The sequence below is a fragment of the Lolium perenne genome, chromosome 2, assembly GCF_019359855.2.
Source record: "Lolium perenne isolate Kyuss_39 chromosome 2, Kyuss_2.0, whole genome shotgun sequence".
NCBI classification, from domain to species: Eukaryota; Viridiplantae; Streptophyta; class Magnoliopsida; order Poales; family Poaceae; genus Lolium; species Lolium perenne.
In genome coordinates, this window is record NC_067245.2 from 195,434,668 (window position 1) to 195,461,851 (window position 27,184).

The 27,184-nt window shown below is 53.2% G+C and overlaps 3 protein-coding genes across 4 annotated transcripts; all 3 read left to right on the plus strand.

Annotated features, from left to right (window-relative positions):
• Positions 1 to 11,504: 11,504 nt before the first annotated feature.
• Positions 11,505 to 12,246, plus strand: LOC127334289 (uncharacterized). The gene has a single exon (XM_051360707.2). It carries the CDS (start codon positions 11,645 to 11,647, stop codon positions 11,972 to 11,974), a length of 330 nt encoding a protein of 109 aa, XP_051216667.1. The 5' UTR covers positions 11,505 to 11,644; the 3' UTR covers positions 11,975 to 12,246.
• Positions 12,247 to 14,447: 2,201 nt separating this feature from the next.
• Positions 14,448 to 15,295, plus strand: LOC139836110 (uncharacterized). The gene is made up of 2 exons (XM_071826402.1): positions 14,448 to 14,895; positions 14,974 to 15,295. The coding sequence occupies exons 1-2, from the start codon at positions 14,458 to 14,460 to the stop codon at positions 15,160 to 15,162; spliced, it is 627 nt and encodes a 208-aa protein (XP_071682503.1). The 5' UTR covers positions 14,448 to 14,457; the 3' UTR covers positions 15,163 to 15,295.
• Positions 15,296 to 20,752: 5,457 nt separating this feature from the next.
• LOC127329015 (uncharacterized) lies at positions 20,753 to 22,822 on the plus strand. Of its 2 annotated transcripts, none has more exons than XM_071825162.1 (4): positions 20,753 to 21,110; positions 21,238 to 21,310; positions 21,389 to 21,784; positions 22,121 to 22,822. In XM_071825162.1, the coding sequence occupies exons 1-4, from the start codon at positions 20,772 to 20,774 to the stop codon at positions 22,705 to 22,707; spliced, it is 1,395 nt and encodes a 464-aa protein (XP_071681263.1). In that variant the 5' UTR covers positions 20,753 to 20,771; the 3' UTR covers positions 22,708 to 22,822. The 2 variants fall into 2 exon arrangements, with proteins under 2 accessions (XP_071681263.1, XP_071681264.1); XM_071825163.1 differs by having other exon boundaries at positions 21,392 to 21,784.
• The last annotated feature ends 4,362 nt before the right edge of the window (positions 22,823 to 27,184 follow it).

The window sequence follows — 27,184 nt, forward strand, 5'->3', positions numbered from 1 at the left end:
AGATGCCGAAGTGCCGCTTGTCAAGTTTCTGCTGTTTTTGGTTTCAGAAATCCTAGTAACGAAATATTCTCGGAATTGGACGAAATCAACGCCCAGGGTCCTATTTTTGCCACGAAGCTTCCAGAAGTCCGAAGAGGAGACGAAGAGGGGCCACAAGGGGGCCACACCCTAGGGCGGCGCGGCCCCCCCTTGGCCGCGTGGCCCTGTGGTGTGGGGCCCCCGTGCCGCCTCTTGACCTGCCCTTCCGCCTACAAATAGCCTCCATCGCGAAACCCCCAGTACCGAGAGCCACGATACGGAAAACCTTCCAGAGACGCCGCCGCCGCCGATCCCATCTCGGGGGATCCAGGAGATCGCCTTCGGCACCCTGCCGGAGAGGGGAATCATCTCCCGGAGGACTCTACGCCGCCATGGTCGCCTCCGGAGTGATGTGTGAGTAGTCTACCCCTGGACTATGGGTCCATAGCAGTAGCTAGATGGTTGTCTTCTCCCCATTGTGCTATCATTGTCGGATCTTGTGAGCTGCCTAACATGATCAAGATCATCTATCTGTAATTCTATATGTTGCGTTTGTTGGGATCCGATGAATAGAGAATACTTGTTATGTTGATTATCAAAGTTATGTCTATGTGTTGTTTATGATCTTGCATGCTCTCCGTTACTAGTAGATGCTCTGGCCAAGTAGATGCTTGTAACTCCAAGAGGGAGTATTTATGCTCGATAGTGGGTTCATGCCTGCATTGACACCGGGACGATGTGACGAAAGTTCTAAGGTTGTGTTGTTCTGTTGCCACTAGGGATAAAACATTGATGCTATGTCTAAGGATGTAGTTGTTGATTACATTACGCACCATACTTAATGCAATTGTCTGTTGCTTTGCAACTTAATACTGGAGGGGGTTCGGATGATAACCTGAAGGTGGACTTTTTAGGCATAGATGCAGTTGGATGGCGGTCTATGTACTTTGTCGTAATGCCCAATTAAATCTCACTATACTCATCATGATATGTATGTGCATGGTCATGCCCTCTTTATTTGTCAATTGCCCAACTGTAATTTGTTCACCCAACATGCTGTTTATCTTATGGGAGAGACACCTCTACTGAACTGTGGACCCCGGTCCAATTCTCTTTACTGAAATACAATCTACTGCAATACTTGTTCTACTGTTTTCTGCAAACAATCATCTTCCACACAATACGGTTAATCCTTTGTTACAGCAAGCCGGTGAGATTGACAACCTCACTGTTTCGTTGGGGCAAAGTACTTTGGTTGTGTTGTGCAGGTTCCACGTTGGCGCCGGAATCCCTGGTGTTGCGCCGCACTACATCTCGCCGCCATCAACCTTCAACGTGCTTCTTGGCTCCTACTGGTTCGATAACCTTGGTTTCATACTGAGGGAAACTTGCCGCTGTACGCATCACACCTTCCTCTTGGGGTTCCCAACGGACGCGTGTTGAACGCGTATCAAGCAGCTTTTTCTGGCGCCGTTGCCGGGGAGATCAAGACACGCTGCAAGGGGAGTCTCCACTTCTCAATCTCTTTACTTTGTTTTTGTCTTGCTTAGTTTTATTTACTACTTTGTTTGCTGCACTAAATCAAAATACAAAAAAAATTAGTTGCTAGTTTTACTTTATTTGCTATCTTGTTTGCTATATCAAAAACACAAAAAAATTAGTTACTTGCATTTACTTTATCTAGTTTGCTTTATCTACTATTGCTAAAATGAGTAATCCTGAAGTTGAAGTTCGTTCGTTTAAGCAACAAGGGGGAGAATGTTTAAGAGATGCTTGGTATAGAATTAGTAATGCCCATAATAGGTGCACTAAGAAACACTCCACCACTATTTTACTCAGGAATTTTTATGTTGGTATCTCTAGCTGGAATAGGTATGTTCTTGATTGTCTCGCAGGAGGTAACTTCTTAAATACTCCTGCATTAGAAGCTAGCTGCATTATTGAAAGTCTATTTGGAATACCCCCTGTTGATGAAGTTAAAACTGAAATCTCTCTTGAAGATGTTATAAAAAAATTGGAAACCATAGAGAAAAATTTTCCAAGTGTTGAAACTAAATTGGAAATGTTACTTGATAAAACTGATGAACTTGATAAATCCTTAGGAGGAATTGATGAAAGAATTAGTGTCCTAGGAACTTGTGTTGTCCATGATGATCAAATTAATAGGATTGACGAACTTGAAAAAGCTATGGGAACCTTGGGTTCAACATTTTCTTCTCTTAAATATAAGGAGAAAGCTTATGTGGGTAAGGAGCAAAAGTTTATGTATGTCTCTAAAGTGCCTAAACCAAAGAAATATTACTATAGACCTAAAATTGATAAAGCCCTTAGTACCACCACGGATGGGGGAGCTTGTGATAATGATACTTCGTCTCTTGATAGTACTTGATACACACTTTCTGCGCCTAGTTGAAAGGCGTTAAAGAAAAGCGCTTATGGGAGACAACCCATGTTTTTACCTACAGTACTTTGTTTTTATTTTGTGTCTTGGAAGTTGTCTACTACTGTAGCAACCTCTCCTTATCTTAGTTTAGTGTTTCATTGTGCCAAGTTAAGCCGTTGATAGAAAAGTAAGTACTAGATTTGGATTACTGCGCAGTTCCAGATTTCTTTGCTGTCACGAATCTGGGTCTACCTCCCTGTAGGTAGCTCAGAAAATTAAGCCAATTTACGTGCATGATCCTCAGATATGTACGCAACTTTCATTCAATTTGGGCATTTTCATTTGAGCAAGTCTGGTGCCATTTTAAAATTCGTCAATACGAACTGTTCTGTTTTGACAGATTCTGCCTTTTATTTCGCATTGCCTCTTTCGCTATGTTGGATGAATTTCTTTGATCCATTAATGTCCAGTAGCTTTATGCAATGTCCAGAAGTGTTAAGAATGATTGTGTCACCTCTGAATATGTTAATTTTTATTGTGCACTAACCCTCTAATGAGTTGTTTCGAGTTTGGTGTGGAGGAAGTTTTCAAGGATCAAGAGAGGAGTATGATGCAACATGATCAAGGAGAGTGAAAGCTCTAAGCTTGGGGATGCCCCGGTGGTTCACCCCTGCATATTCTAAGAAGACTCAAGCATCTAAGCTTGGGGATGCCCAAGGCATCCCCTTCTTCATCGACAACATTATCAGGTTCCTCCCCTGAAACTATATTTTTATTCCATCACATCTTATGTGCTTGTCTTGGAGCGTCGGTTTGTTTTTTGTTTTTGTTTTGTTTGAATAAAATGGATCCTAGCATTCACTTTATGGGAGAGAGACACGCTCCGCTGTAGCATATGGATAAGTATGTCCTTAGTTTCTACTCATAGTATTCATGGCGAAGTTTCTCCTTCGTTAAATTGTTATATGGTTGGAATTGTAAAATGATACATGTAGTAATTGCTATAAATGTCTTGGGTAATGTGATACTTGGCAATTGTTGTGCTCATGATTAAGCTCTTGCATCATATGCTTTGCACCCATTAATGAAGAAATACATAGAGCATGCTAAAATTTGGTTTGCATATTTGGTCTCTCTAAGGTCTAGATAATTTCTAGTATTGAGTTTGAACAACAAGGAAGACGGTGTAGAGTCTTATAATGTTTTCAATATGTCTTTTATGTGAGTTTTGCTGCACCGGTTCATCCTTGTGTTTGTTTCAAATAAGCCTTGCTAGCCTAAACCTTGTATCGAGAGGGAATACTTCTCATGCATCCAAAATACTTGAGCCAACCACTATGCCATTTGTGTCCACCATACCTACCTACTACATGGTATTTTCCGCCATTCCAAAGTAAATTGCTTGAGTGCTACCTTTAAAATTCCATCATTCACCTTTGCAATATATAGCTCATGGGACAAATAGCTTAAAAACTATTGTGGTATTGAATATGTAATTATGCACTTTATCTCTTATTAAGTTGCTTGTTGTGCGATAACCATGTTCACTGGGGACGCCATCAACTACTCTTTGTTGAATTTCATTTGAGTTGCTATGCATGTCCGTCTTGTCTGAAGTAAGAGAGATCTACCACCTTATGGTTAAGCATGCATATTGTTAGAGAAGAACATTGGGCCGCTAACTAAAGCCATGATCCATGGTGGAAGTTTCAGTTTTGGACATATATCCTCAATCTCAAATGAGAAAATTATTAATTGTTGTTACATGCTTATGCATAAAAGAGGAGTCCATTATCTGTTGTCTATGTTGTCCCGGTATGGATGTCTAAGTTGAAGAATAATCAATAGCGAGAAATCCAATGCGAGCTTTCTCCTTAGACCTTTGTACAGGCGGCATAGAGGTACCCCTTTGTGACACTTGGTTAAAACATGTGCATTGTGATGATCCGGTAGTCCAAGCTAATTAGGACAAGGTGCGGGCACTATTAGTATACTATGCATGAGGCTTGCAACTTATAAGATATAATTTACATGATACATATGCTTTATTACTACCGTTGACAAAATTGTTTCATGTTTTCAAAATCAAAGCTCTAGCACAAATATAGCAATCGATGCTTTTCCTCTATGGAGGACCATTCTTTTACTTTCAATGTTGAGTCAGTTCACCTATTTCTCTCCACCTCAAGAAGCAAACACTTGTGTGAACTGTGCATTGATTCCTACATACTTGCTTATTGCACTTATTATATTACTCTATGTTGACAATATCCATGAGATATACATGTTATGAGTTGAAAGCAACCGCTGAAACTTAATCTTTCTTTGTGTTGCTTCAATGCTTTTATTTTGAATTATTGCTTTATGACTTAACTCTTATGCAAGACTTATTGATGCTTGTCTTGAAGTGCTATTCATGAAAAGTCTTTGCTATATGATTCACTTGTTTACTCATGTCATATACATTGTTTTGATCGTTGCATTCACTACATATGCTTTACAAATAGTATGATCAAGATTATGATGGCATGTCACTCCAGAAATTATCTGTGTTATCGTTTTACCTGCTCGGGACGAGCAGAACTAAGCTTGGGGATGCTGATACGTCTCCGACGTATCGATAATTTCTTATGTTCCATGCCACATTATTGATGTTATCTACATGTTTTATGCACACTTTATGTCATATTCGTGCATTTTCTGGAACTAACCTATTAACAAGATGCCGAAGTGCCGATTCTTTGTTTCTGCTGTTTTTGGTTTCAGAAATCCTAGTAACGAAATATTCTCGGAATTGGACGAAATCAACGCCCAGGGTCCTATTTTGCCACGAAGCTTCCAGAAGTCCGAAGAGGAGACGAAGAGGGGCCACAAGGGGGCCACACCCTAGGGCGGCGCGGCCCCCCCCCCTTGGCCGCGCGGCCCTATGGTGTGGGGCCCCCGTGCCGCCTCTTGACCTGCCCTTCCGCCTACAAATAGCCTCCGTCGCGAAACCCCCAGGACCGAGAGCCACGATACGGAAAACCTTCCAGAGACGCCGCCGCCGCCGATCCCATCTCGGGGGATCCAGGAGATCGCCTCCGGCACCCTGCCGGAGAGGGGAATCATCTCCCGGAGGACTCTACGCCGCCATGGTCGCCTCCGGAGTGATGTGTGAGTAGTCTACCCCTGGACTATGGGTCCATAGCAGTAGCTAGATGGTTGTCTTCTCCCCATTGTGCTATCATTGTCGGATCTTGTGAGCTGCCTAACATGATCAAGATCATCTATCTGTAATTCTATATGTTGCGTTTGTTGGGATCCGATGAATAGAGAATACTTGTTATGTTGATTATCAAAGTTATATCTATGTGTTTTTTATGATCTTGCATGCTCTCCGTTACTAGTAGATGCTCTGGCCAAGTAGATGCTTGTAACTCCAAGAGGGAGTATTTATGCTCGATAGTGGGTTCATGCCTGCATTGACACCTGGGACAAGGATGTAAAGTTCTAAGGTTGTGTTGTGCTGTTGCCACTAGGGATAAAACATTGATGCTATGTCTAAGGATGTAGTTGTTGATTACATTACGCACCATACTTAATGCAATTGTCTGTTGCTTTGCAACTTAATACTGGAGGGGGTTCGGATGATAACCTGAAGGTGGACTTTTTAGGCATAGATGCAGTTGGATGGCGGTCTATGTACTTTGTCGTAATGCCCAATTAAATCTCACTATACTCATCATGATATGTATGTGCATGGTCATGCTCTCTTTATTTGTCAATTGCCCAACTGTAATTTGTTCACCCAACATGCTGTTTATCTTATGGGAGAGACACCTCTACTGAACTGTGGACCCCGGTCCAATTCTCTTTACTGAAATACAATCTACTGCAATACTTGTTCTACTGTTTTCTGCAAACAATCATCTTCCACACAATACGGTTAATCCTTTGTTACAGCAAGCCGGTGAGATTGACAACCTCACTGTTTCGTTGGGGCAAAGTACTTTGGTTGTGTTGTGCAGGTTCCACGTTGGCGCCGGAATCCCTGGTGTTGCGCCGCACTACATCTCGCCGCCATCAACCTTCAACGTGCTTCTTGGCTCCTACTGGTTCGATAACCTTGGTTTCATACTGAGGGAAACTTGCCGCTGTACGCATCACACCTTCCTCTTGGGGTTCCCAACGGACGCGTGTTGAACGCGTATCAATGGCGTCAGCTGACAGTTAAATTGGCGGCCTCTGAAAAAGAGACGGTTCAGTAATCAATGGAGAAAGCATCAAGAAAGGAGCGGAACACCATAAGGATTTTTACCCAATAAATTCTTGATGGATTCACGGAGGACACCATCCTTCTCATCAATTGCAGCCGCCGCTGCACGCCTGGGATCCTGATCATCCTTCATCTGACGCTTCAGCCTCTTTACTTCTTCCTTCAGCAAGGCGTTCTCACTCTTGGCATCGGCAGCGAGCCTGTTGGCTTCGACCGCCTGATCAGCCGAAGATTTGACGGCCTTCCGAAGTTGGGAGCTTTCGGCCTCAGGGCGAGTACATTGTTCAGCAAAGTCCGCCACAGCATCGACTGTAGCGTAAATTCGCTGTAGCCAGGAAAAATCAAGAGGAGTCAGGTGATGGAAATTCAGCAAAGCCAGACAGATTAAGTACTTACGTGATCGCGGCCAGCTGGCGGGGTGGAAGCATCATCGGGAGGAATAACTCTCGATAATGGGACCTTCTCTACACCCGTTCGGGATGGAGGTGTTGACTTGGCAGGAGAAGGGTTCGATTCCTTTGCCGATGCTGCTCTCTCAGAAGCTAGTTTAGCCCTCTTTGCGAGAGGAACATCGTCATCGTCATCGACAGAGCTATTTAAGTACAGTGTGCAGTTAGCATACAAGGTGGCAAGAAATACAAATAAAAAGAGTATAAATGCTCACAGGTCCAGATCATCTTCGTCCACGAAGAAGCTTGTTGAACCCTTCTTAGCAGGAGGAGGCGAAGCAGCTTCGTCGGCATCATTATCTCCTCCTCTAGGACTCGATTCAGCCGATGTGATAAGATCATCATGTACCTGCTTACGACGTCTGCTCTTGAGAAAGGCGTCATTTTCGGCAGCTTCCTCCTCTTGGACATCGCTGTCCTCAAGGACGTGCTGAGCATCCTCGGTTCCCTCAGAATCGTCGTCGTCATCCTCTAATACCACACCGCTCTCGGGTGAGGGAGGATAACATTGGGCGACAGCGGGAGCCTGTGGAAGGATAGAAAACATGTAAGGCATAAACAGAAAGAAGAAGTAATGACAGTAAACGAAGTATGATAAGGTTACCTCGGACGGAAGATGCTTGAGATCATAAGGAGGGCGCGCTGATGTCAAGACAATGGTGTCCTTGGTGCTGAGGCATGTTAGGCGACGAACTTCGTTCTGGAGCTCCTCTGCCGATAGGTCGGCAGAGTTGACCCTCGACTTGTCGTTTTTGCCAGTGTAAAGCCACAACTGGTGAGGGCGAGACATCAGTGGCTGCACTCGACGTTGTAGGAACACTGAAACTACTTCAGTGCCGCACATCGTCAGGCCTCCTGTATTCTTCAAGGTGACTATTTGCTCGAATAGCTCATCGGCTGTCGCCTTTTCTTCGGGAGAAAGGGCGTTGTTCCAAGACTTCTTCTTATGAGCTACCAAGACATCGTCAAAAAGAGGGAGATTTGAATGCCGCCCAGGAACAGCAGGGTCCCGAAGATAGAACCACTTGTTGCGCCAGCCCTGGACGGATTCCTTCATCGGATAGTCGAAGTAGTCGACCTCCTTCCTAACAACGAAGCCAACGCCGCCGACAACGGGGGGGCCGTTGCTATCGTTATGATGCTTCACATAGAAGATCTTCCTCCAAAGGCCCCAGTGAGGCTCAATGCCGAGGAAGGCTTCACAGACGGTGATAAAAATGGAAAGGTGGAGGATGGAATTTGGGGTCAGCTGCCAGAGCTTAATCCCATAGAAGAAAAGGAGGGAGCGAAGAAACTCGTGCGCCGGAAGAGAGAGGCCACGGAACAGAAAAGCGACAAACATGACGGTGAAGACCTTTGGAGGATTTGGGCGAGAAACCGAACCTGGGAGACGAATGTCATCCTCAGATGCGGAGATGAAGCCGAGGGCGCGAAGTTTGTTGATGTCGCGGTTGGTAATGGCAGAGGCGTTCCAGTCGCAACTAACTTTGGCCATCTCCGATGTGCTGCCACTCTTCTTTTTGCCCATGGTGAACGAAGCTTCTGATGGAGAAGCAGAGGAACAGGAGGCTTGAAGGAGAAGATGAGCAGTGAACGGGGTAAAATTAAGGCAAAAAAGAAAGGAGGCTCCCTATTTATCCCGTAAGAACTTGAGCCCAGTCGTGGCCATAACTCCACAAAGCATCGTGGGGGGTGGAGCAGATCTGACTGTACACGTGGCGCTTGAAGAAGGAGTGGAACCGGCGGCCCATTATTCCCACGTCGCGCGAAAATTGAGGAGACGCCTCGATCGCCGCGCGTGCACTAGTCAAGACCTAAAAACTGCCTGCGCAGAACTAGGGTGGGCCCGTCAGGTCAAGTCCTATCAATTGGTCCATAGCAGTTACACGTCAAGTCAAATCCCGTCAATCGGCCCACAACTATGACGTCATAAAAAAAACTAGAGGCACTCGAAGGAAACATGAAAAGTCATCGGATGAAGGACTTGAGTCTACGCACGGATTACAAGCATCCGAACCTAGACTCGGGGGCTACTCCCATCGGGAGCGTTGACGCGCACCCGATAAAAAAAAGACTTGACAGAATGAGCAGTCGAAGGAAAAAGGGTTGAGTCTGCACTCGGTTACAAGCGATTGCACCCAGACACTCCCATCGGGAGTACATGATGTACACCCAATAAAAGTTTTTTTTTTGCACTCCAGGATCATGCCCGGGGACTTGATTCTGTGTAGGGTAACGTTGTTTTGCCATCGGCAGTTAACCAACAAAAGTTGGGCACGTTACTCATTATCCTTTGTATAAAGAAAATATATCGGATGAAGACATGTGAAAAACATTGACAGAGGAGAATATTCGAGTGGTACAACTTGAGTCTACGCACGGATTACAAGCATCCGTACCTAGACTCGGGGGCTACTCCCATCGGGAGCGCTGACGCGCACCCGATAAAAGAAAGGCGGAGCGAATCCAAGATAAACAAAGAACATCAGGGGAAGAACATCAGGAGAAGACACACATTAGTCTCTACCCGAACTATTTTCGGCTAGACACTCGGGGGCTACTGACGTGGGCACTACCCTTCGAGTAACCGACGTTGCCCTATCCTGTATTGACTAATTGGAGGCCCATGAAGACACCCGAAGGCTAGATGGGCCACCTGGACAGCGCACCGGAAGAAACCTTGGCGGGCAAGACAAGGAAGCGGTCAACAAGGAAAGATTAGATCTAAAAGTACTGTAAACCTAGTCGTACTCGGTTAGGACCCTTGAGACCTGGCCTCCTATATAAAGGCCAGGAGAGGGGCTGCCGAGGGACACAATCAATCTTAGCAATCTTAGCCAGGAAAAGCTTAGAGCTAGGTAACCCTAGCAATAGCAATCTCGACTAGATCTCAGCCGAACTATTCGGCACCCCATTGTAACCCATTGTCTTCATAATCAAAGAACAGACAGGCAGGACGTAAGGGTTTTACCTCATCGAGGGCCCCGAACCTGGGTAAATCGCTCTCCCCGCTTGTCTGTGAACCGATGTCTCGTGTCAGCCTACAGGATTCCATCAACCCTAAGCCCCTATCGGAGGGCATTGGCGAGGAGTACCCTCGACACTAGTCTTTTTTTTATAGACTTTGGTTATTCTTTCTGTACAGACACTTTTATGTGCTATATGTTCTTAGACGACTCTGTGTATCTCACCTATGTAGAGGCCGGGTGTAATGCTTAAAACTTTTAAGTAATAAAGCGCCGTTTATCGAAAAAAGACACAAAAACACCTAGGAAGCTAGAAATCCAGAGCGCCAAAGAATGGGCAGAATGGTGAGCACCCCTCTTTTGATCCTCCTCGGCGTCACACTTGCGCTCGCCGGCCCGGTTGCCGGTGACATGCAGGCTGCCTACAGTGTTGACCCGGAGGTGCAGTGATGTCGGCACCTCCGTCGTTATGCATGTTGGAGGACAGCGTTGCCCCAGCGTTCACTGTTGATATGGACAGTAGCGGAACTACATCACAATTGTTGAGCGGGCCAGCTCAAAGAAGGCAATATATTTTTGTATTTTTGGGCCAATTTTTCTTCCAACTCTTCAGTGTTTTGGGCTAAGCTGGGCAGACCATGGCCCAGTTTTGTTTCAACATAGGTCCACCACTGGATATGGAGGTGCACCGCCTCGTCTCTTTCGGTACAATAACCATAATTTGGTGGGAAAGCTTATACAAAAGCATAAAAGCTGGAAAAAAAGTGTGAAATTGTACTAAATTGTCATATCTTGCTACAGCACCTCGATAGAATGGTGTGTATGCAAGATACCAAAGCTGCTAAATTACAGGCTAATTCTTAATATTAAAATAGGCTAAAACTTATGTTTTAAATTCTGACTTGATTGTGCTATTTGCGCGGTAGCGCAACGGGTCATTTAGCACACAGATATGCACGCGGATCCAGGTTGTACCGTGATTTCGCGTTATGTTAGGGCCATACCGCTCCGTTGTTCCGAGAAAAGCAGAACGATCTCATTTTCCCCCATGCTGAACTGACGCCAGGCAACTCTTCTTTTGCTGAACAATATTCATTGTTCCGCGAGAACTAATCAGAGATTTAGAGGAGCATATTTTGAGTGCCCATTTATACTATCTCGATACACAGCAGTACTAGTCATATTCGAGTTCAGTTGTGTGAATCTATCTGAGCTTTCGATCGAAGCTCTTTGCGGCCGTAGCTTTGTCGAGAAAAGGCGCAAAAGTGTGTATGCCAGTCCCATCATTGGCGACACAATAATGAGTAGTTGGTTGGTTTGTGCGCACTATACCGACTTCATATTTCTATACGACTAAAAAGTGATGCTAGTTGAGCTGTGCAGGGGCATAAAGCTTTTTGAATCAAGCAAGGGCAGATATAACTAACCCAAACGGGGACATGAGAACTGCCCAATACGACCACCGTTTATAAGCTGGAGCTCCTAAGCTCGCGAGGCTCTCCTCCAGTTCGAAACCATTGCCAAGCACGAGAACATCTCTTGCAAGCAAGCTACAAAGCCAGAGTGACGGAGAATGGGCAGAAAGGTGAGCACCACTCTTCTGATCCTCCTCGGCGTCGCGCTTGCGCTCGCCGGCCCGGCCGCCAGCGACATGCAGGCGGCCTACAGCATCGACGCGGCGGTGCAGCAGCTGATGTCGCCGCCTCCGTCATTGTCCATGCTGGAGGACAGCGTTGCCCCGGAGTTCACTGTTGATATGGAGGTGCACCGCCGGGTCCTGGCCGGCATCGGCACGGGAGCCCTGAACAAGAACAAGGCGGCCTGCAACGGGCCGTGCCCGGCGCGCGGAGGTTCCTACACCAATCGGGGATGCAACAGCAAGTACCAGTGCCGTGGTGGCTGAGAATGCATCAGCTAGCAGAGCACTTACTCTTGCACGCGCGTAAGACCGACGTTTATTTTCATGTCGCATTTCCAGTAACTTTGATTCTACTCCTGAGTCTTGGTCTCGTGTCGCAGTCTTGTTGGAACAACTGTGTGAAGTGATACCAAATTATCGATTGTGTTGTATCAAGTACCATCGTCAACCTGATGAATGGTTCCTCAAGAATCGTTGGTAATTGTGTCCTTAGCTTCGAATTTATAAAAAGAAGTCAAACGGTGCATTCTATTTCACATCTACTTGAGCTCAAATAAATAAATATTTATTTATTTTTATGTACTTCTCCTTCGCTTGGCATAAGAACACTGTATTTGGACAATGGAGTAGTTGAACAATGGTCGACAATGGAGTTGTTGAACTGTGGATAAGATTAGTTGAATTGTAGAGGAATGTGTCGGCAAAATCTTAGGGGGGACAACTTGGGTAGGATCTTGCTACAGATAGGATTTATGAGATCGATTTTTTTTAACATAAGAAACATGTTTAAATATTCTGAAAAAAAATGGCAACACTCATCTGTGTTATATATGAAACACCAAAAAATTGCGGCTTCAAATTCGGCCTACACTCAGAGATCCAAAAAAGATAAGTTTGGGAGTCAATAGTGTGAAATACTATTCAGCCTAGGTTGATACTATTCACAGCAGCATTTATCTTTTTTATTTCTCTGAACGTAGATAGAGTTTTGAGGTAATTTTTTTGGAGTTGTAAATACAGACTATAGGTATGTTGTAAACTTTTTTTCCCGATTTTTTCTTCTTTTATAAATATGATTTTTATAAATTGATCCTATGATCTCACCTAAGGAGCTGATCCTATACAAGTCTTCCCCAAATCTTAGGTAGGGATGCCCGCCTGAATAGCCAATGCCATCTGACCAGATTCCGAATAGTAGCTGCCCACGCATTCCATGCCTTGTTTGCTGCCGTATTCACACAACTTTTGAGATAGATGGCCACTGTCGTGGATGTAACCACGGCAGATGCTACGGGGGGTAGCACTTCATTGATGCGAGGGGAAGGGAACATTGCCATCTACGGGTCGAGGTGCAAGAGACGCAAGGGTTTTACCCAGGTTCAGCCCCTCCGGAGAGTAAAAGGCCTACGTCCTGCTAGATCTTTATTGCTCAGTGGAGAATTACAATGGGGGGGGCTCAGTCGGCGGCTACGCCGAGAGCTTACAGGGGGAGATTGGATCTCAAGTAAGGTGTCCTCTAGGGTTTAAGCTCGGGGGTTTATATAAGCACCCCCGATCTAGGGTTACATGGAGATAACTCCGAATCATATCAGTTGCTACTAATCCGGGATCCGCTATCCCCCTCGCAAGTAATCTTCTTGTCCAGCCGTGTGGACCTCCTCCTTGGGATCACGGCCCAGTCGCCTTAGGGCCCAGTCGCTTAGGCGACTGGCGATCCACCCGAGCCTCTATCTTCATGGCGACTGGGACTGGCGACCCACCCCCTATGGGCATATCCCCATCAGTAGTCCCCAAGCGCGGTGGTGATGAAGCGCGGATCTGGAGCAAGTCTTGGAGAGGCGCGGTGATGGATCAAGATGAGTCGCCGCCGGGCTTCCAAAGATAAAGTCGCGGGTGCGGTGGCAGTCTTAGTCGCCAGAATTTGATCAGTCAGTCGGCGTGTGACAGTCGGCTCTGGCCAGTCGCCGTTTGCCAGTCGACGCGTAGTCATCATAGAGACACGTGGAGAGGCCAACGGCTAGATTTCACGTTGACCGAGGCGCACACCGTTTGCATGTTGTTGACCGTTGGGCTCGACGTGACCGCTAACGGCTAGTTTAACGGCTATTCAGCCGGTGACGGCGCAGATCTCGACCGTTGATTGCGGGGCGGCGATTCCGGGACGATTCAACGAACAGATTTCATCCTCAATCTGAGCGAGTGCGGGCGGTATAAAGGGTCGCCCCTAGGATTAGGGTTCAACACTCCTCCGCATTCATCCCCCATCTTCTCTTCATCTCATCTTCATTCCAAACTCCACACACATCCATGGCGGCGAAGGGTTGGGGCAAGTCGAAGGTCACGCGGGAGTCTCTCCTCCCGTACGTCGCCTCCGGGGTCATCCCGGAGTTTAACCAAGAGCGATGGCGGGTTCCGCCGGCGAACGAGACGGAGCCCCTCCCACGGCCCGGGGAGTTCGTGATCTTCATGAGCTTCCTCGATCGCGGGTTCGCTCTCCCCACCTCCGATTTCCTCCGGCAGTTGCTGGCCTTCTACAGCATCAAGGTTTCCGACCTCGGGCCGCACAGCGTCCAGCAGATTTCTCTGTTCGTGGCGCTGTGCGAATGCTACTTGGGCTGTCCGCCCTACTTCCCGCTGTGGGTGTCCATCTTCCATGGGCGGGCGACTCGGGCCAGCAAGAACAGCGAAGCACTCATCCCAAACGGGGGGATCACCTTCCAGGTGAAGTCCGGGAAAGCTTCATCGACATGGCGCTCCCCAAGAAGGCGCAGTCGCTGTGGCGTCGTTTCTGGTTCTACGCCAAGGAGTACACTCCCCCGGGCGAGGTATGCATTCCCCAATACAGTCCCGAGCCGAGCGTCCCGCGGCGCCTCAATGTCCGGTCGCTGCCGCGCGAGCAGGAGAAGGTGGTGAAGGATATGCGCCAAGCGATCCAGGCGCTAAAAGATGACGGCCTGACGGCGGTCGACATGTACAACTGTTGGCTTGGCCGGCGGCTGATCCCCCTGCGGTGCCGAGCTCACCCCATGTGGGAGTACCGGGGACAGAATGACCGCACCCGGTCGACGGCGACCGAGTGGGACGAGGGCGAGTACCGGAAGGCGCTTGCCAAGATCACTACTGCCACCTTCACTTCCTTCGAAGACGGCTTGCAGCCCTACACCGAAGACACCCCAGCGCCTCAGGTAATGCTTCGCATGGCGACTTCGCACGGCCTGGCCGCGCTTCTTCCTTTCTGACTTGTCCCTTTGATTCGATTACAGCGTTGGCAGAAGATCGCGGACCACCTCCCTCCTCTCGCCGGGAAGGAACCACCGGAGATGACCGAGGGCGAGGAGGAAGAGGTCGACGAGGAGGAGGAGCGCACCGAGTCGGAGTCGGAGGCGCGGGACTTCATCGGACTCCCGCGGGTCGAAGAGGGGTGCCGAGTCCTCGTCCCAGGGCGCGGCTGAAGAGGAGGCGACCTCTCGCCCGGAGGACAAGGCGGAGCCCTCCAAGGAAGGGGCTGAGCCGCTATCGAAGCGACTGCGCCCCACTCTCCTGGAAGGGTCCATGAGGCTTCAGCGTCCTTTGAAGGACGCGATCGATGCGGGAGCTCGGGCTGGTCCGGGCGTAAGAGCGATTCCCACGGTGAAGTAAGTACTTCTTGTCGGATTTGTCCTTCTTGCGGCGGACTGGGTGACGACTCACCACCCCTCCTTGTAGGTCCAACAAGAAGACCTGGGCGAAGCCGCCCGCGGCCGGGGTGGCGGCCACGAGGGCGGCCGAGGCAAAGAAAAAGCCGCGGAGAGGAAGGCGGCGCCGTCCGACCTTGGGGCGCGGGGTCGGCTCCGGAAGAGCCTGCCGCCGGGAGCCAAGCGGAGAAGGAGAGCACTAGCCGCGTCGAGCCCACCGCCAACGTCTTTCCTCTACCCAGCATGGCTCGCGGGGGCATGGCGAGTGCAGCGACGGGTCCGAACGTTACTCCGCCCGTGGTGGAGGAGGAGTCGGCCGACGTTGGATCGACCGAGGGGCGAAGGCACCCGAGGTTGAAGAGGACATCGTCGAGGAGGGCGGTCTGTCGAGCCACCGAAAGAGTGCCGGTCCAAGGCCGCCGGGGACCGAGCCCCGCCCGATGACGCCGACACCCGGACGGGCGAAGTTCCATCGACTGAGGCGGTGATGCGAGCGGACGGGGCGACCGAGTCGCGTCATCCGCCGCCGTCTTCATTGACCTTCACCGAGCTCCACACGGCGCTTGGCGAGGCGCATGTGGTAAGTGTCGCTGAACACGTGGCCTAGTCACCCCCAGTCCCCGAGGGTCGACTTGGTCTGAAAGGGCGAGTCGAGTCTCTTCTGATTTTCGTTTGTTGACCTTGGCATTTTTTGTTTGGTTTTCGCAGGCGGAGATTAAGCGGCTGACCGCGCTTGTGGAGGAGGCGGCGCAGAAGAACCGGAAGCTGATTGCCCTGGGCAGTAAGTCAGGCCCGCTCGCCGTCCTCATTCAGTGTCACTGGCCCTGGCGTTCGTTCTCACCGTTTCCTTTTCTTGTAGCAGAGGCGCAGGCAAAGGCTCTTGCCGAGGCTCGGGAAGGGTTCGTCAAGGAGTCCTTCTACCGTGAAGCCGAGTTCCGGGCGCAGCAGGCCGAAGAGGCCCGGAAAAGGGCAAAAGCGGAGGTGGCGGAATTTGACGAAGGTCCTGGAGCAGAAGGGCCGGGAGCTGGAGGACGTCATCGCCGAATACAAGGTGAAGCTGGAGGCCGCGACTGACGCGCGGGACTCTGCTCGTGGGGCTGCCGCGTCTCTGCGGGAGGAGGTGGCGGCCTTAAAGCAGCAGCACGCCAAAGAACTTGCTGCGGAGAAGGAGGCGTCCGAGGGCATCGTCTGGCGGTGCAGGCCGAGAAGACCAACTTCGAGGCGTTCGTCAGAGAGATGTCGCGGCAGATTCTTGGTAAGTTCTTGTCGTCGCACTTCTTGTTTATTTGCCGGGGGTTCGAGCATCTGAACACGGCGAGTCGGCCTCGGGGGTCAGTCCCCGAGCGTGGCGAGTCGGCTCCGGGGCCGATCCCCGAGCGTGGCGAGTCGGCTCGGGGGCGGTCCGAGCGTGGCGAGTCGGCTCGGGGCCGATCCCCGAGCGTGGCGAAGTCGGCTCGGGGCCGATCCCCGAGCGTGGCGTGTCGGCTGGGGGGGCCAGTCCCCGAGCGTGGCGAGTCGGCTCGGGGGCCGCTTGGCGTTGAAGGGGAAGTTCTCATTTTCCCTTTTCCTTGTGTTGTTGACTGCAGTACGTGCGACTTCGTGGAGACGGCGACTCCGCGGGAATGCCTGTCGACCGCGACCGCGCGTATCATCGCTGCGCGGGGAGATACTCGCCGCGCTCCAGTACCTAAGCCCGCGGGAGGTGATTCCGCGGGACACGCCATCCGTCTTCAAGGCGGTGTCCAACATTCCGGCTGTTGTTGGCTGGCTTCGCCGCTCTTCTGCCGCGTTGGCATTACCATGGCTCGAGTATGGTGCTGGCGCATTACTGCGAAGGGTTCGACGTGGAGGAGGTCACCGCTGGCTTCCCCTCGGAGGCGGCGAGTTCGATGTTGCCGAAGTGCTGCGGCTGATGGATGCGGTGCGCCCCTTCGCCGACCGAGTGCGGCGACCGCGGACTTGGAGACTCATATCCCCAGCCAAGCGGCACCTGGTGACGCGGAGAAAGAGCCGGGCCCGGTGGACTACCCCGCGGAGCGCCTCTTCCATGCCGCTGCCGCCGGCTCGTTGTCGACATATCCGGTCGTGGTGTACACGCCGAAATTTCGTCACGGCGATGATGGCGTCGAGCCTGTCGTAGAGGGGGCTCCGGGGTCGTCCTCGTAGTTTCCTGAGTACCTGTGTAGGAAGTGGCTGGATTTCCCGCGAGCGGGAGTTAGTTGTAAATAAAATGATGACTTTTGCTTAAATATGATTCGGTGGTTGCTTTTGCATTATTTTGAGGCGGCGATGCATTGGAGTTGGTTCCGACTATCCATGGCCTTCGGGCCGATCGCCTTGCGACCCCAATGAAGGCTATCGACTTGACTGTTTTCCTTTTCGAGCTGGGCGTCCCCGATCGCGATGCGTAGTCATTATAGTACGAATAGCAGCCTCATGGGTGGAGTAGTGGTGAGTTGTATTTTGCGCTGTTCGGATGTAGCGCGCCACTCGTCGTGGCTCGGTGAGCCGATCGCTAGGCGACTCCAAAGGGGATCATTGCGGGCGTATTTTCCTTGGCGAGCCGCGGGTCCGTTTTGCGGAGTCCCTAGTCGAAGTACTTAGCCGCACAATTCGCCAACCTAAGGTAGAGGAGGGCATTGGTGTGCTTTATAGCGTAGCACAAGGCGGTCGCCGAGGCCCGTGGGGCTGGCCGAGCGTGCGGCCCCTGCTGTGGGTTCCGATCGCCGTTTTCACCCGACGGCGTTAGAGATGGTGGGTGACCGGGCCTGGTGTTGCGCCTCGGTTACGCCGCCATCCCGTGTTAGCCCGGCTACTTGGCCGATCGTGGACTTCTCTCTTCCAGCAGCGGCGACCGGAGGTCTCTCAGCACCTAGTCGCTTGTTGCGGCGACTAAGCCGGTGTGTACCGGGATGAGAGATGGCGATATCTGGCGGGTGAAGGAGAGGTAGTCGGAGCTTGAGATCAAAAAAAATGGTCGGCGATTTTTATTAACCTCTGAATTTTCGGATTACATTTTTTCCTTAGGTATAGAACCGCCGGAGAAGGTTGATGTTCCAGGGGCGCTCCACCTCTTTAGTGAGCGGCTCGCCTTTGTCGTCCTTGCGGACGTCGATGAGATAGTAGGAGTCGTTGCCGAGTACGCGGCTGACGGCGAATGGTCCGTCCCTGGCGGGGACAGCTTGTGCATCCCTTTCTTGTCCTGGAGTAGCCGGAGTACCAGGACGCCGACTGGGAAGGAGCGACTCCGAACGCGGCGACTGTGGTCACGACGGAGGTCCTGCTGGTACCTGGCGGTTCGGGAGCGTGCGAGGTCTCGGGCCTCATCGAGAGATCGATGTCGTCTTGGCGAGCTCGCTCGTTGTCTTCTTCGGCGTAGTTGGCGACCCGAGGCGAGTCGTAGGCGATGTCCGTGGGCATGACGGCTTCGGCGCCATATACCAGGAAGAAAGGCGTGAAGCCGGTTGACCTGTTAGGCGTTGTGCGGATGCCCCATAGTGCGAAGAGAGCTCCTCTGCCCAGCAACCGGCTGCGCGCTCTAGGGGCACGACCAGGCGTGGTTTGAGTCCGTGCGGGATGCTCTGGTTTGCCCTTTCGCTTGGCCGTTCGACTCGGGGTGGGCGGCGAGGCGAGATCGAGTCGGATGCCCTTTTCTTCGCAAAAGTCAGCCATCTCCCCTTTGGCGAAGTTGGTGCCGTTGTCGGTTATGATACTGTGAGGGTAGCCGTACCGATAGATGAGCTCGCGTAGGAACTTTGTAGCCGTCTTCCCGTCGCACTTCTTTATGGGCTTTGCTTCTACCCACTTGGTGAACTTGTCCACCGCTACCAGGAGGTGAGTATATCCGCCGGGGGCCGTTTTGAATTTTCCCACCATGTCCATGCCCCATACGGCGAAGGGCCAGGTGAGGGGGATGGTCTTCAATGCCGATCCTGGCATGTGCGGCGCTTGCATACTTTTGGCACCCGGCGCATGAACGGACAAGGGCGATTGCGTCTTCGTGGGCTGTTGGCCAGTAGAAGCCGTGACGAAAGGCCTTGGCGACGATTGAACGCGCGCCTGCGTGGTGGCCGCAGTCCCCTGCGTGGATGTCGCGCAGAATGTTACGCCCTTCCGCCGTGGTGACGCATCGTTGGAACACTCCCGAGACACTGCGCTTGTATAGCTCATTGTTGATGATGGTGAAGGACTTGCATCTGCGCACGATGGCGCGTGCTTTGGTTTCATCCATCGGCAGTGCCTGGCTCTCGAGGTAGCTTATGTATGGCTCGGTCCAATCGGTGCTGTCGACGGCGAGTGCGACTAAGGTGGAGTCGGGAGCAGGTGGCTCGGCAATGTCCAGCTCGCGCGGTGCGCGCACCGAGGGGTGGCTGAGGATGTCCAGGACGACGCCCGGAGGAGGTTGAAGTCGCTTGGACCCGATTCTGGCTAGCGCGTCGGCTTCTTCGTTCTTGCGCCTGTCAACCCACTCGACGACGTGACCGGCGAAGCCAGCGCCGGCTTGGTCGACGGCGCGTTTGTATGCGATCATGTTGGCGTCTGTGGCGTCGCAGGTGCCGGAAGTTTGGCTGGCGACTAGGTCGGAATCGCCGAGGCAGCGCAGCCGTGTTGCGCCCATCTCTTTTGCGACTCGCATGCCGTGCAGGAGCGCCTCGTACTCGGCCATGTTGTTGGTGCATGGCTCGAATCTGAGTTGCAGGACGTACTTCACTGTGTCGCCCTTTGGTGATGTGAGGACGACTCCCGCGCCTGCTCCTTCGAGGTTTTTAGAACCGTCGAAGTGCAACGTCCAATGTTTGAGGTCCGCGGGGGAGCTTGGCTGCTGGGCCTCTTCCCAGTCGGCGAGGAAGTCGGCGAGTGCTTGAGATTTGATGGCGTGGCGTGACTCGTAGGTGATGTTGTGGACGCCGAGCTCGACTGCCCACTTGGCGATCCGGCCAGTTGCGTCGCGGTTGCGGATGATGTCGGCGAGTGGTGTTGAGGCGACTACCTTGATGGGGTGCTCGTGGAAGTAAGGGGCCAGTCGCCGCTGGGCCCTGAGGACGGCGTACACCAGCTTCTGGTAGTGTGGATACCGTTGCTTGGATTCGATTAAGGCTTCGCTGATGTAGTAGACCGGGCGTTGTACCAGTTGCTCCCTTCCTTCCTCCTTCCGTTCGACGACCATGACTGCGCTTATAGCGCGGTTCGACGCGGCGACGTATAGGAGCATGGTTTCTTTTGGCAGCGGGGCCGCGAGGATAGGGGCATTCGAGAGAAGGAAGGGAGAGCTTACAAGCATTGACCCCACTGTCTGGATCGACTCGTACCCTCTCACTGTCTGGATTGAAGTCGGGCTGCTGCAGATAGAGCCGGAGCCCACCGCCAACGTCTTTCCTCTACCCAGCATGGCTCGCGGGGGCATGGCGAGTGCAGCGACGGGTCCAGACGTTACTCCGCCCGTGGTGGAGGAGGAGTCGACTGACGTTGGATCGACCGAGGGGCAGAAGGCACCCGAGGTTGAAGAGGACATCGTCGAGGAGGGCGGTCTGTCAGAGCCACTGAAAGAGTGCCGGTCCAAGGCCGCCAGGGACCGAGCCCCGCCCAGTGACGCCGACACGCGGACGGGCGAAGTTCCATCGACTGAGGCGGTGATGCGAGCGGACGGGGCGACCGAGTCGCGTCATCCGCCGCCGTCTTCATTGACCTTCACCGAGCTCCACACGGCGCTTGGCGAGGCGCATGTGGTAAGTGTCGCTGAACACGTGGCCTAGTCACCCCCAGTCCCCGAGGGTCGACTTGGTCTGAAAGGGCGAGTCGAGTCTCTTCTGATTTTCGTTTGTTGACCTTGGCATTTTTGTTTGGTTTTCGCAGGCGGAGATTAAGCGGCTGACCGCGCTTGTGGAGGAGGCGGCGCAGAAGAACCGGAAGCTGATTGCCCTGGGCAGTAAGTCAGGCCCGCTCGCCGTCCTCATTCAGTGTCACTGGCCCTGGCGTTCGTTCTCACCGTTTCCTTTTCTTGTAGCAGAGGCGCAGGCAAAGGCTCTTGCCGAGGCTCGGGAAGGGTTCGTCAAGGAGTCCTTCTACCGTGAAGCCGAGTTCCGGGCGCAGCAGGCCGAAGAGGCCCGGAAAAGGGCAAAAGCGGAGGTGGCGGAATTGACGAAGGTCCTGGAGCAGAAGGGCCGGGAGCTGGAGGACGTCATCGCCGAATACAAGGTGAAGCTGGAGGCCGCGACTGACGCGCGGGACTCTGCTCGTGGGGCTGCCGCGTCTCTGCGGGAGGAGGTGGCGGCCTTAAAGCAGCAGCACGCCAAAGAACTTGCTGCGGAGAAGGAGGCGTCCGAGGGCATCGTCCTGGCGGTGCAGGCCGAGAAGACCAACTTCGAGGCGTTCGTCAGAGAGATGTCGCGGCAGATTCTTGGTAAGTTCTTGTCGTCGCACTTCTTGTTTATTTGCCGGGGGTTCGAGCATCTGAACACGGCGAGTCGGCCTCGGGGTCAGTCCCCGAGCGTGGCGAGTCGGCTCGGGGGCCATCCCCGAGCGTGGCGAAGTCGGCTCCGGGGGCCAGTCCCCGAGCGTGGCGAGTCGGCTCGGGGGCGATCCCCGAGCGTGGCGAAGTCGGCTCCGGGGCCAGTCCCCGAGCGTGGCGAAGTCGGCTCGGGGCCAGTCCCCGAGCGTGGCGAGTCGGCTCCGGGGGCCAGTTGGCGTTGAAGGGGAAGTTCTCATTTTTCCCTTTTCCTTGTGTTGTTGACTGCAGGTACGTGCGACTTCGTGGAGACGGCGACTCCGCGGGAATGCCTGTCGACCGCGACCGCGCGTATCATCGCCTGCGCGGGGGAGATACTCGCCGCGCTCCAGTACCTAAGCCCGCGGGAGGTGATTCCGCGGGACACGCCATCCGTCTTCAAGGCGGTGTCCAACATTCCGGCTGTTGTTGACTGGCTTCGCCGCTCTTCCTGCCGCGTTGGCATTACCATGGCTCTGAGTATGGTGCTGGCGCATTACTACGAAGGGTTCGACGTGGAGGAGGTCACCGCTGGCTTCCCCTCGGAGACTGGCGAGTTCGATGTTGCCGAAGTGCTGCGGCTGATGGATGCGGTGCGCCCCTTCGCCGACCGAGTACTGGCGACCGCGGACTTGGAGACTCATATCCCCAGCCAAGCGGCACCTGGTGACGCGGAGAAAGAGCCGGGCCCGGTGGACTACCCCGCGGAGCGCCTCTTCCATGCCGCTGCCGCCGGCTCGTTGTCGACATATCCGGTCGTGGTGTACACGCCGAAATTTCGTCACGGCGATGATGGCGTCGAGCCTGTCGTAGAGGGGGCTCCGGGGTCGTCCTCGTAGTTTCCTGAGTACCTGTGTAGGAAGTGGCTGGATTTCCCGCGAGCGGGAGTTAGTTGTAAATAAAATGATGACTTTTGCTTAAATATGATTCGGTGGTTGCTTTTGCATTATTTTGAGGCGGCGATGCATTGGAGTTGGTTCCGACTATCCATGGCCTTCAGGCCAGTCGCCTTGCGACCACAATGAAGGCAATCGACTTGACAGTTTTCCTTTTCGAGCTGGGCGTCCCCGATCGCGATGCGTAGTCATTATAGTACGAATAGCAGCCTCATGGGTGGAGTAGTGGTGAGTTGTATTTTGCGCTGTTCGGATGTAGCGCGCCACTCGTCGTGGCTCGGTGAGCCAGTCGCTAGGCGACTCCAAAGGGGATCATTGCGGGCGTATTTTCCTTGGCGAGCCGCGGGTCCGTTTTGCGGAGTCCCTAGTCGAAGTACTTAGCCGCACAATTCGCCAACCTAAGGTAGAGGAGGGCATTGGTGTGCTTTATAGCGTAGCACAAGGCGGTCGCCGAGGCCCGTGGGGCTGGCCGAGCGTGCGGCCCTGCTGTGGGTTCCAGTCGCCGTTTTCACCCGACGGCGTTAGAGATGGTGGGTGACCGGGCCTGGTGTTGCGCCTCGGTTACGCCGCCATCCCGTGTTAGCCCGGCTACTTGGCCGATCGTGGACTTCTCTCTTCCAGCAGCGGCGACCGGAGGTCTCTCAGCACCTAGTCGCTTGTTGCGGCGACTAAGCCGGTGTGTACCGGGATGAGAGATGGCGATATCTGGCGGGTGAAGGAGAGGTAGTCGGAGCTTGAGATCAAAAAAAATGGTCGGCGATTTTTATTAACCTCTGAATTTTCGGATTACATTTTTTCCTTAGGTATAGAACCGCCGGAGAAGGTTGATGTTCCAGGGGCGCTCCACCTCTTTAGTGAGCGGCTCGCCTTTGTCGTCCTTGCGGACGTCGATGAGATAGTAGGAGTCGTTGCCGAGTACGCGGCTGACGGCGAATGGTCCTTCCCAGGGCGGGGACAGCTTGTGCATCCCTTTCTTGTCCTGGATTAGCCGGAGTACCAGGTCGCCGACTTGGAAGGAGCGACTCCGAACGCGGCGACTGTGGTAACGACGGAGGTCCTGCTGGTAAATGGCGGTTCTGGAGAGTGCGAGGTCTCTGGCCTCATCGAGGAGATCGATGTCGTCTTGGCGAGCTCGCTCGTTGTCTTCTTCGGCGTAGTTGGCGACCCGAGGCGAGTCGTAGGCGATGTCCGTGGGCATGACGGCTTCGGCGCCATATACCAGGAAGAAAGGCGTGAAGCCGGTTGACTGTTAGGCGTTGTGCGGATGCCCCATAGTACCGAAGAGAGCTCCTACGCCCAGCAACCGGCTGCGCGCTCTAGGGGCACGACCAGGCGTGGTTTGAGTCCGTGCAGGATGCTCTGGTTTGCCCTTTCTGCTTGGCCGTTCGACTCGGGGTGGGCGACTGAGGCGAGATCGAGTCGGATGCCCTTTTCTTCGCAAAAGTCAGCCATCTCCCCTTTGGCGAAGTTGGTGCCGTTGTCGGTTATGATACTGTGAGGGTAGCCGTACCGATAGATGAGCTCGCGTAGGAACTTTGTAGCCGTCTTCCCGTCGCACTTCTTTATGGGCTTTGCTTCTACCCACTTGGTGAACTTGTCCACCGCTACCAGGAGGTGAGTATATCCGCCGGGGGCCGTTTTGAATTTTCCCACCATGTCCATGCCCCATACGGCGAAGGGCCAGGTGAGGGGGATGGTCTTCAATGCCGATCCTGGCATGTGCGACTGGCTTGCATACTTTTGGCACCCGGCGCATGAACGGACAAAGGGCGATTGCGTCTTCGTGGGCTGTTGGCCAGTAGAAGCCGTGACGAAAGGCCTTGGCGACGATTGAACGCGCGCCTGCGTGGTGGCCGCAGTCCCCTGCGTGGATGTCGCGCAGAATGTTACGCCCTTCCGCCGTGGTGACGCATCGTTGGAACACTCCCGAGACACTGCGCTTGTATAGCTCATTGTTGATGATGGTGAAGGACTTGCATCTGCGCACGATGGCGCGTGCTTTGGTTTCATCCATCGGCAGTGCCTGGCTCTCGAGGTAGCTTATGTATGGCTCGGTCCAATCGGTCTTGTCGACGGCGAGTGCGACTAAGGTGGAGTCGGGAGCAGGTGGCTCGGCAATGTCCAGCTCGCGCGGTGCGCGCACCGAGGTGGCTGAGGATGTCCGGGGACGACGCCGGAGGAGGTTGAAGTCGCTTGGACCCGATTCTGGCTAGCGCGTCGGCTTCTTCGTTCTTGCGCTGTCAACCCACTCGACGACGTGACCGGCGAAGCCAGCGCCGGCTTGGTCGACGGCGCGTTTGTATGCGATCATGTTGGCGTACGTGGCGTCGCAGTGCCGGAAGTTTGGCTGGCGACTAGGTCGGAATCGCCGAGGCAGCGCGGGCGTGTTGCGCCAATCTCTTTTGCGACTCGCTTGCCGTGCTGGAGCGCCTCGTACTCGGCCATGTTGTTGGTGCATGGCTCGAATCTGAGTTGCAGGACGTACTTCACTGTGTCGCCCTTTGGTGATGTGAGGACGACTCCCGCGCCTGCTCCTTCGAGGTTTTTAGAACCGTCGAAGTGCAACGTCCAATGTTTGAGGTCCGCGGGGGAGCTTGGCTGCTGGGCCTCTTCCCAGTCGGCGAGGAAGTCGGCGAGTGCTTGAGATTTGATGGCGTGGCGTGACTCGTAGGTGATGTTGTGGACGCCGAGCTCGACTGCCCACTTGGCGATCCGGCCAGTTGCGTCGCGGTTGCGGATGATGTCGGCGAGTGGTGTTGAGGCGACTACCTTGATGGGGTGCTCGTGGAAGTAAGGGGCCGTCGCCGCTGGGCCCTGAGGACGGCGTACACCAGCTTCTGGTAGTGTGGATACCGTTGCTTGGATTCGATTAAGGCTTCGCTGATGTAGTAGACCGGGCGTTGTACCAGTTGCTCCCTTCCTTCCTCCTTCCGTTCGACGACCATGACTGCGCTTATAGCGCGGTTCGACGCGGCGACGTATAGGAGCATGGTTTCTTTTGGCAGCGGGGCCGCGAGGATAGGGGCATTCGAGAGAGCATGCTGGAGTTCCTCTAGGGCCCGCTGCGCCTCGTCTGTCCACCGGAATGATTCCGACTTCTTGAGCAAGCGGTATAGTGGCATGGCCTTGTCTCCGAGCCGGGGTATGAAGCGACTGAGGGCGGCGACTCGACCGGCGGTTTCTGCGTCGACTAGGCATGCTGGCTGCTTGGTGCGCATGACCGCCAGTGTCTTCTCCGGGTTAGGTTCGATGCCTCGCTTGGAGACGACGTAGCCTAGCAGCTGTCCTGATGGAACCCCGAAGGTGCACTTCAAAGGGTTGAGCTTGATCTTGTACCGCCGTAAGTTGGCGAATGTTTCGGCGAGGTCGCTGACGAGGTCGGTCTGTCGAGTCGATTTGACCACCACGTCGTCGATGTAGACATGCACATTGCGGCCGATCTGGCTTTCCAAGCAGCTGTTCATGCACCGCTGGTACGTTGCTCCGGCGTTCTTGAGGCCGAAGGTCATGGACGTGTAGCGATGGCGCCTAGGGGTGTGATGAATGCAGTCTTCTCTTGGTCTTCCTTGGCCATCTTTATTTGATTGTACCCGGAGTATGCATCCAGGAAACATAGCGACTCGGACCCGGCGACCGCGTCGATAATCTGGTCGATTCGCGGTAGGACGAATGGGTCCTTGGGGCACGCGCTGTTGAGGCTTGTGTAATCGATACACATTCGCCACGTCTTGTTCTTCTTTAGCACTAGGACTGGGTTTGCCAGCCATTTCGGGTGCTTGATTTCTATGATGAAGCCGGCAGCGAGTAGCCGGTTTACTTCTTCGGCGATTGCGCGTCGCCGTTCTTCTCCCACAGGGCGCATTGCCTGCCTAACGGGTCGCGCGGTGGGATCGACATGTAATTTGTGCTCAGCAAGTTCTCTCGGGACACCTGGCATGTCAGATGGTTTCCATGCAAAGATATCTCGATTCTCACGGAGGAACTTGATGAGCGCGCTTTCCTATTGGGCGGACAGGCCCGTCCCAATGGTAACTTGCCTACTTGGATCGTTTTCTACAAGATCTACTTGGCGAGTGCCTGCTGCGGCCTTGAAGGTTGCTGCGGACGAGTCGAGCTCGGTTGGCTTCTCCAGGATGGCGGGGTCGTTGCGGTCGGCGGGTACTTGGCGAGCTCGGCGGAGTTGTCTTGTTCGTCGGCGATGACGGCGTCGGCAGCTTGGCGCTGTCGTCCTCGCATTCCAATGCCATCTCCGGGTCGCCGTGGATGGTGATGACGCCTCGAGGCCCTGGCATCTTCATCATGTTGTACGCGTAGTGTGGGGTCGCCATGAAGCGGGCGAACGCTTGTCGGCCGAGTACGCAATGGTAAGAGCTTCGGAAGTTCACCACCTCGAACGTTATCCGCTCGGTGCGGTAGTTCA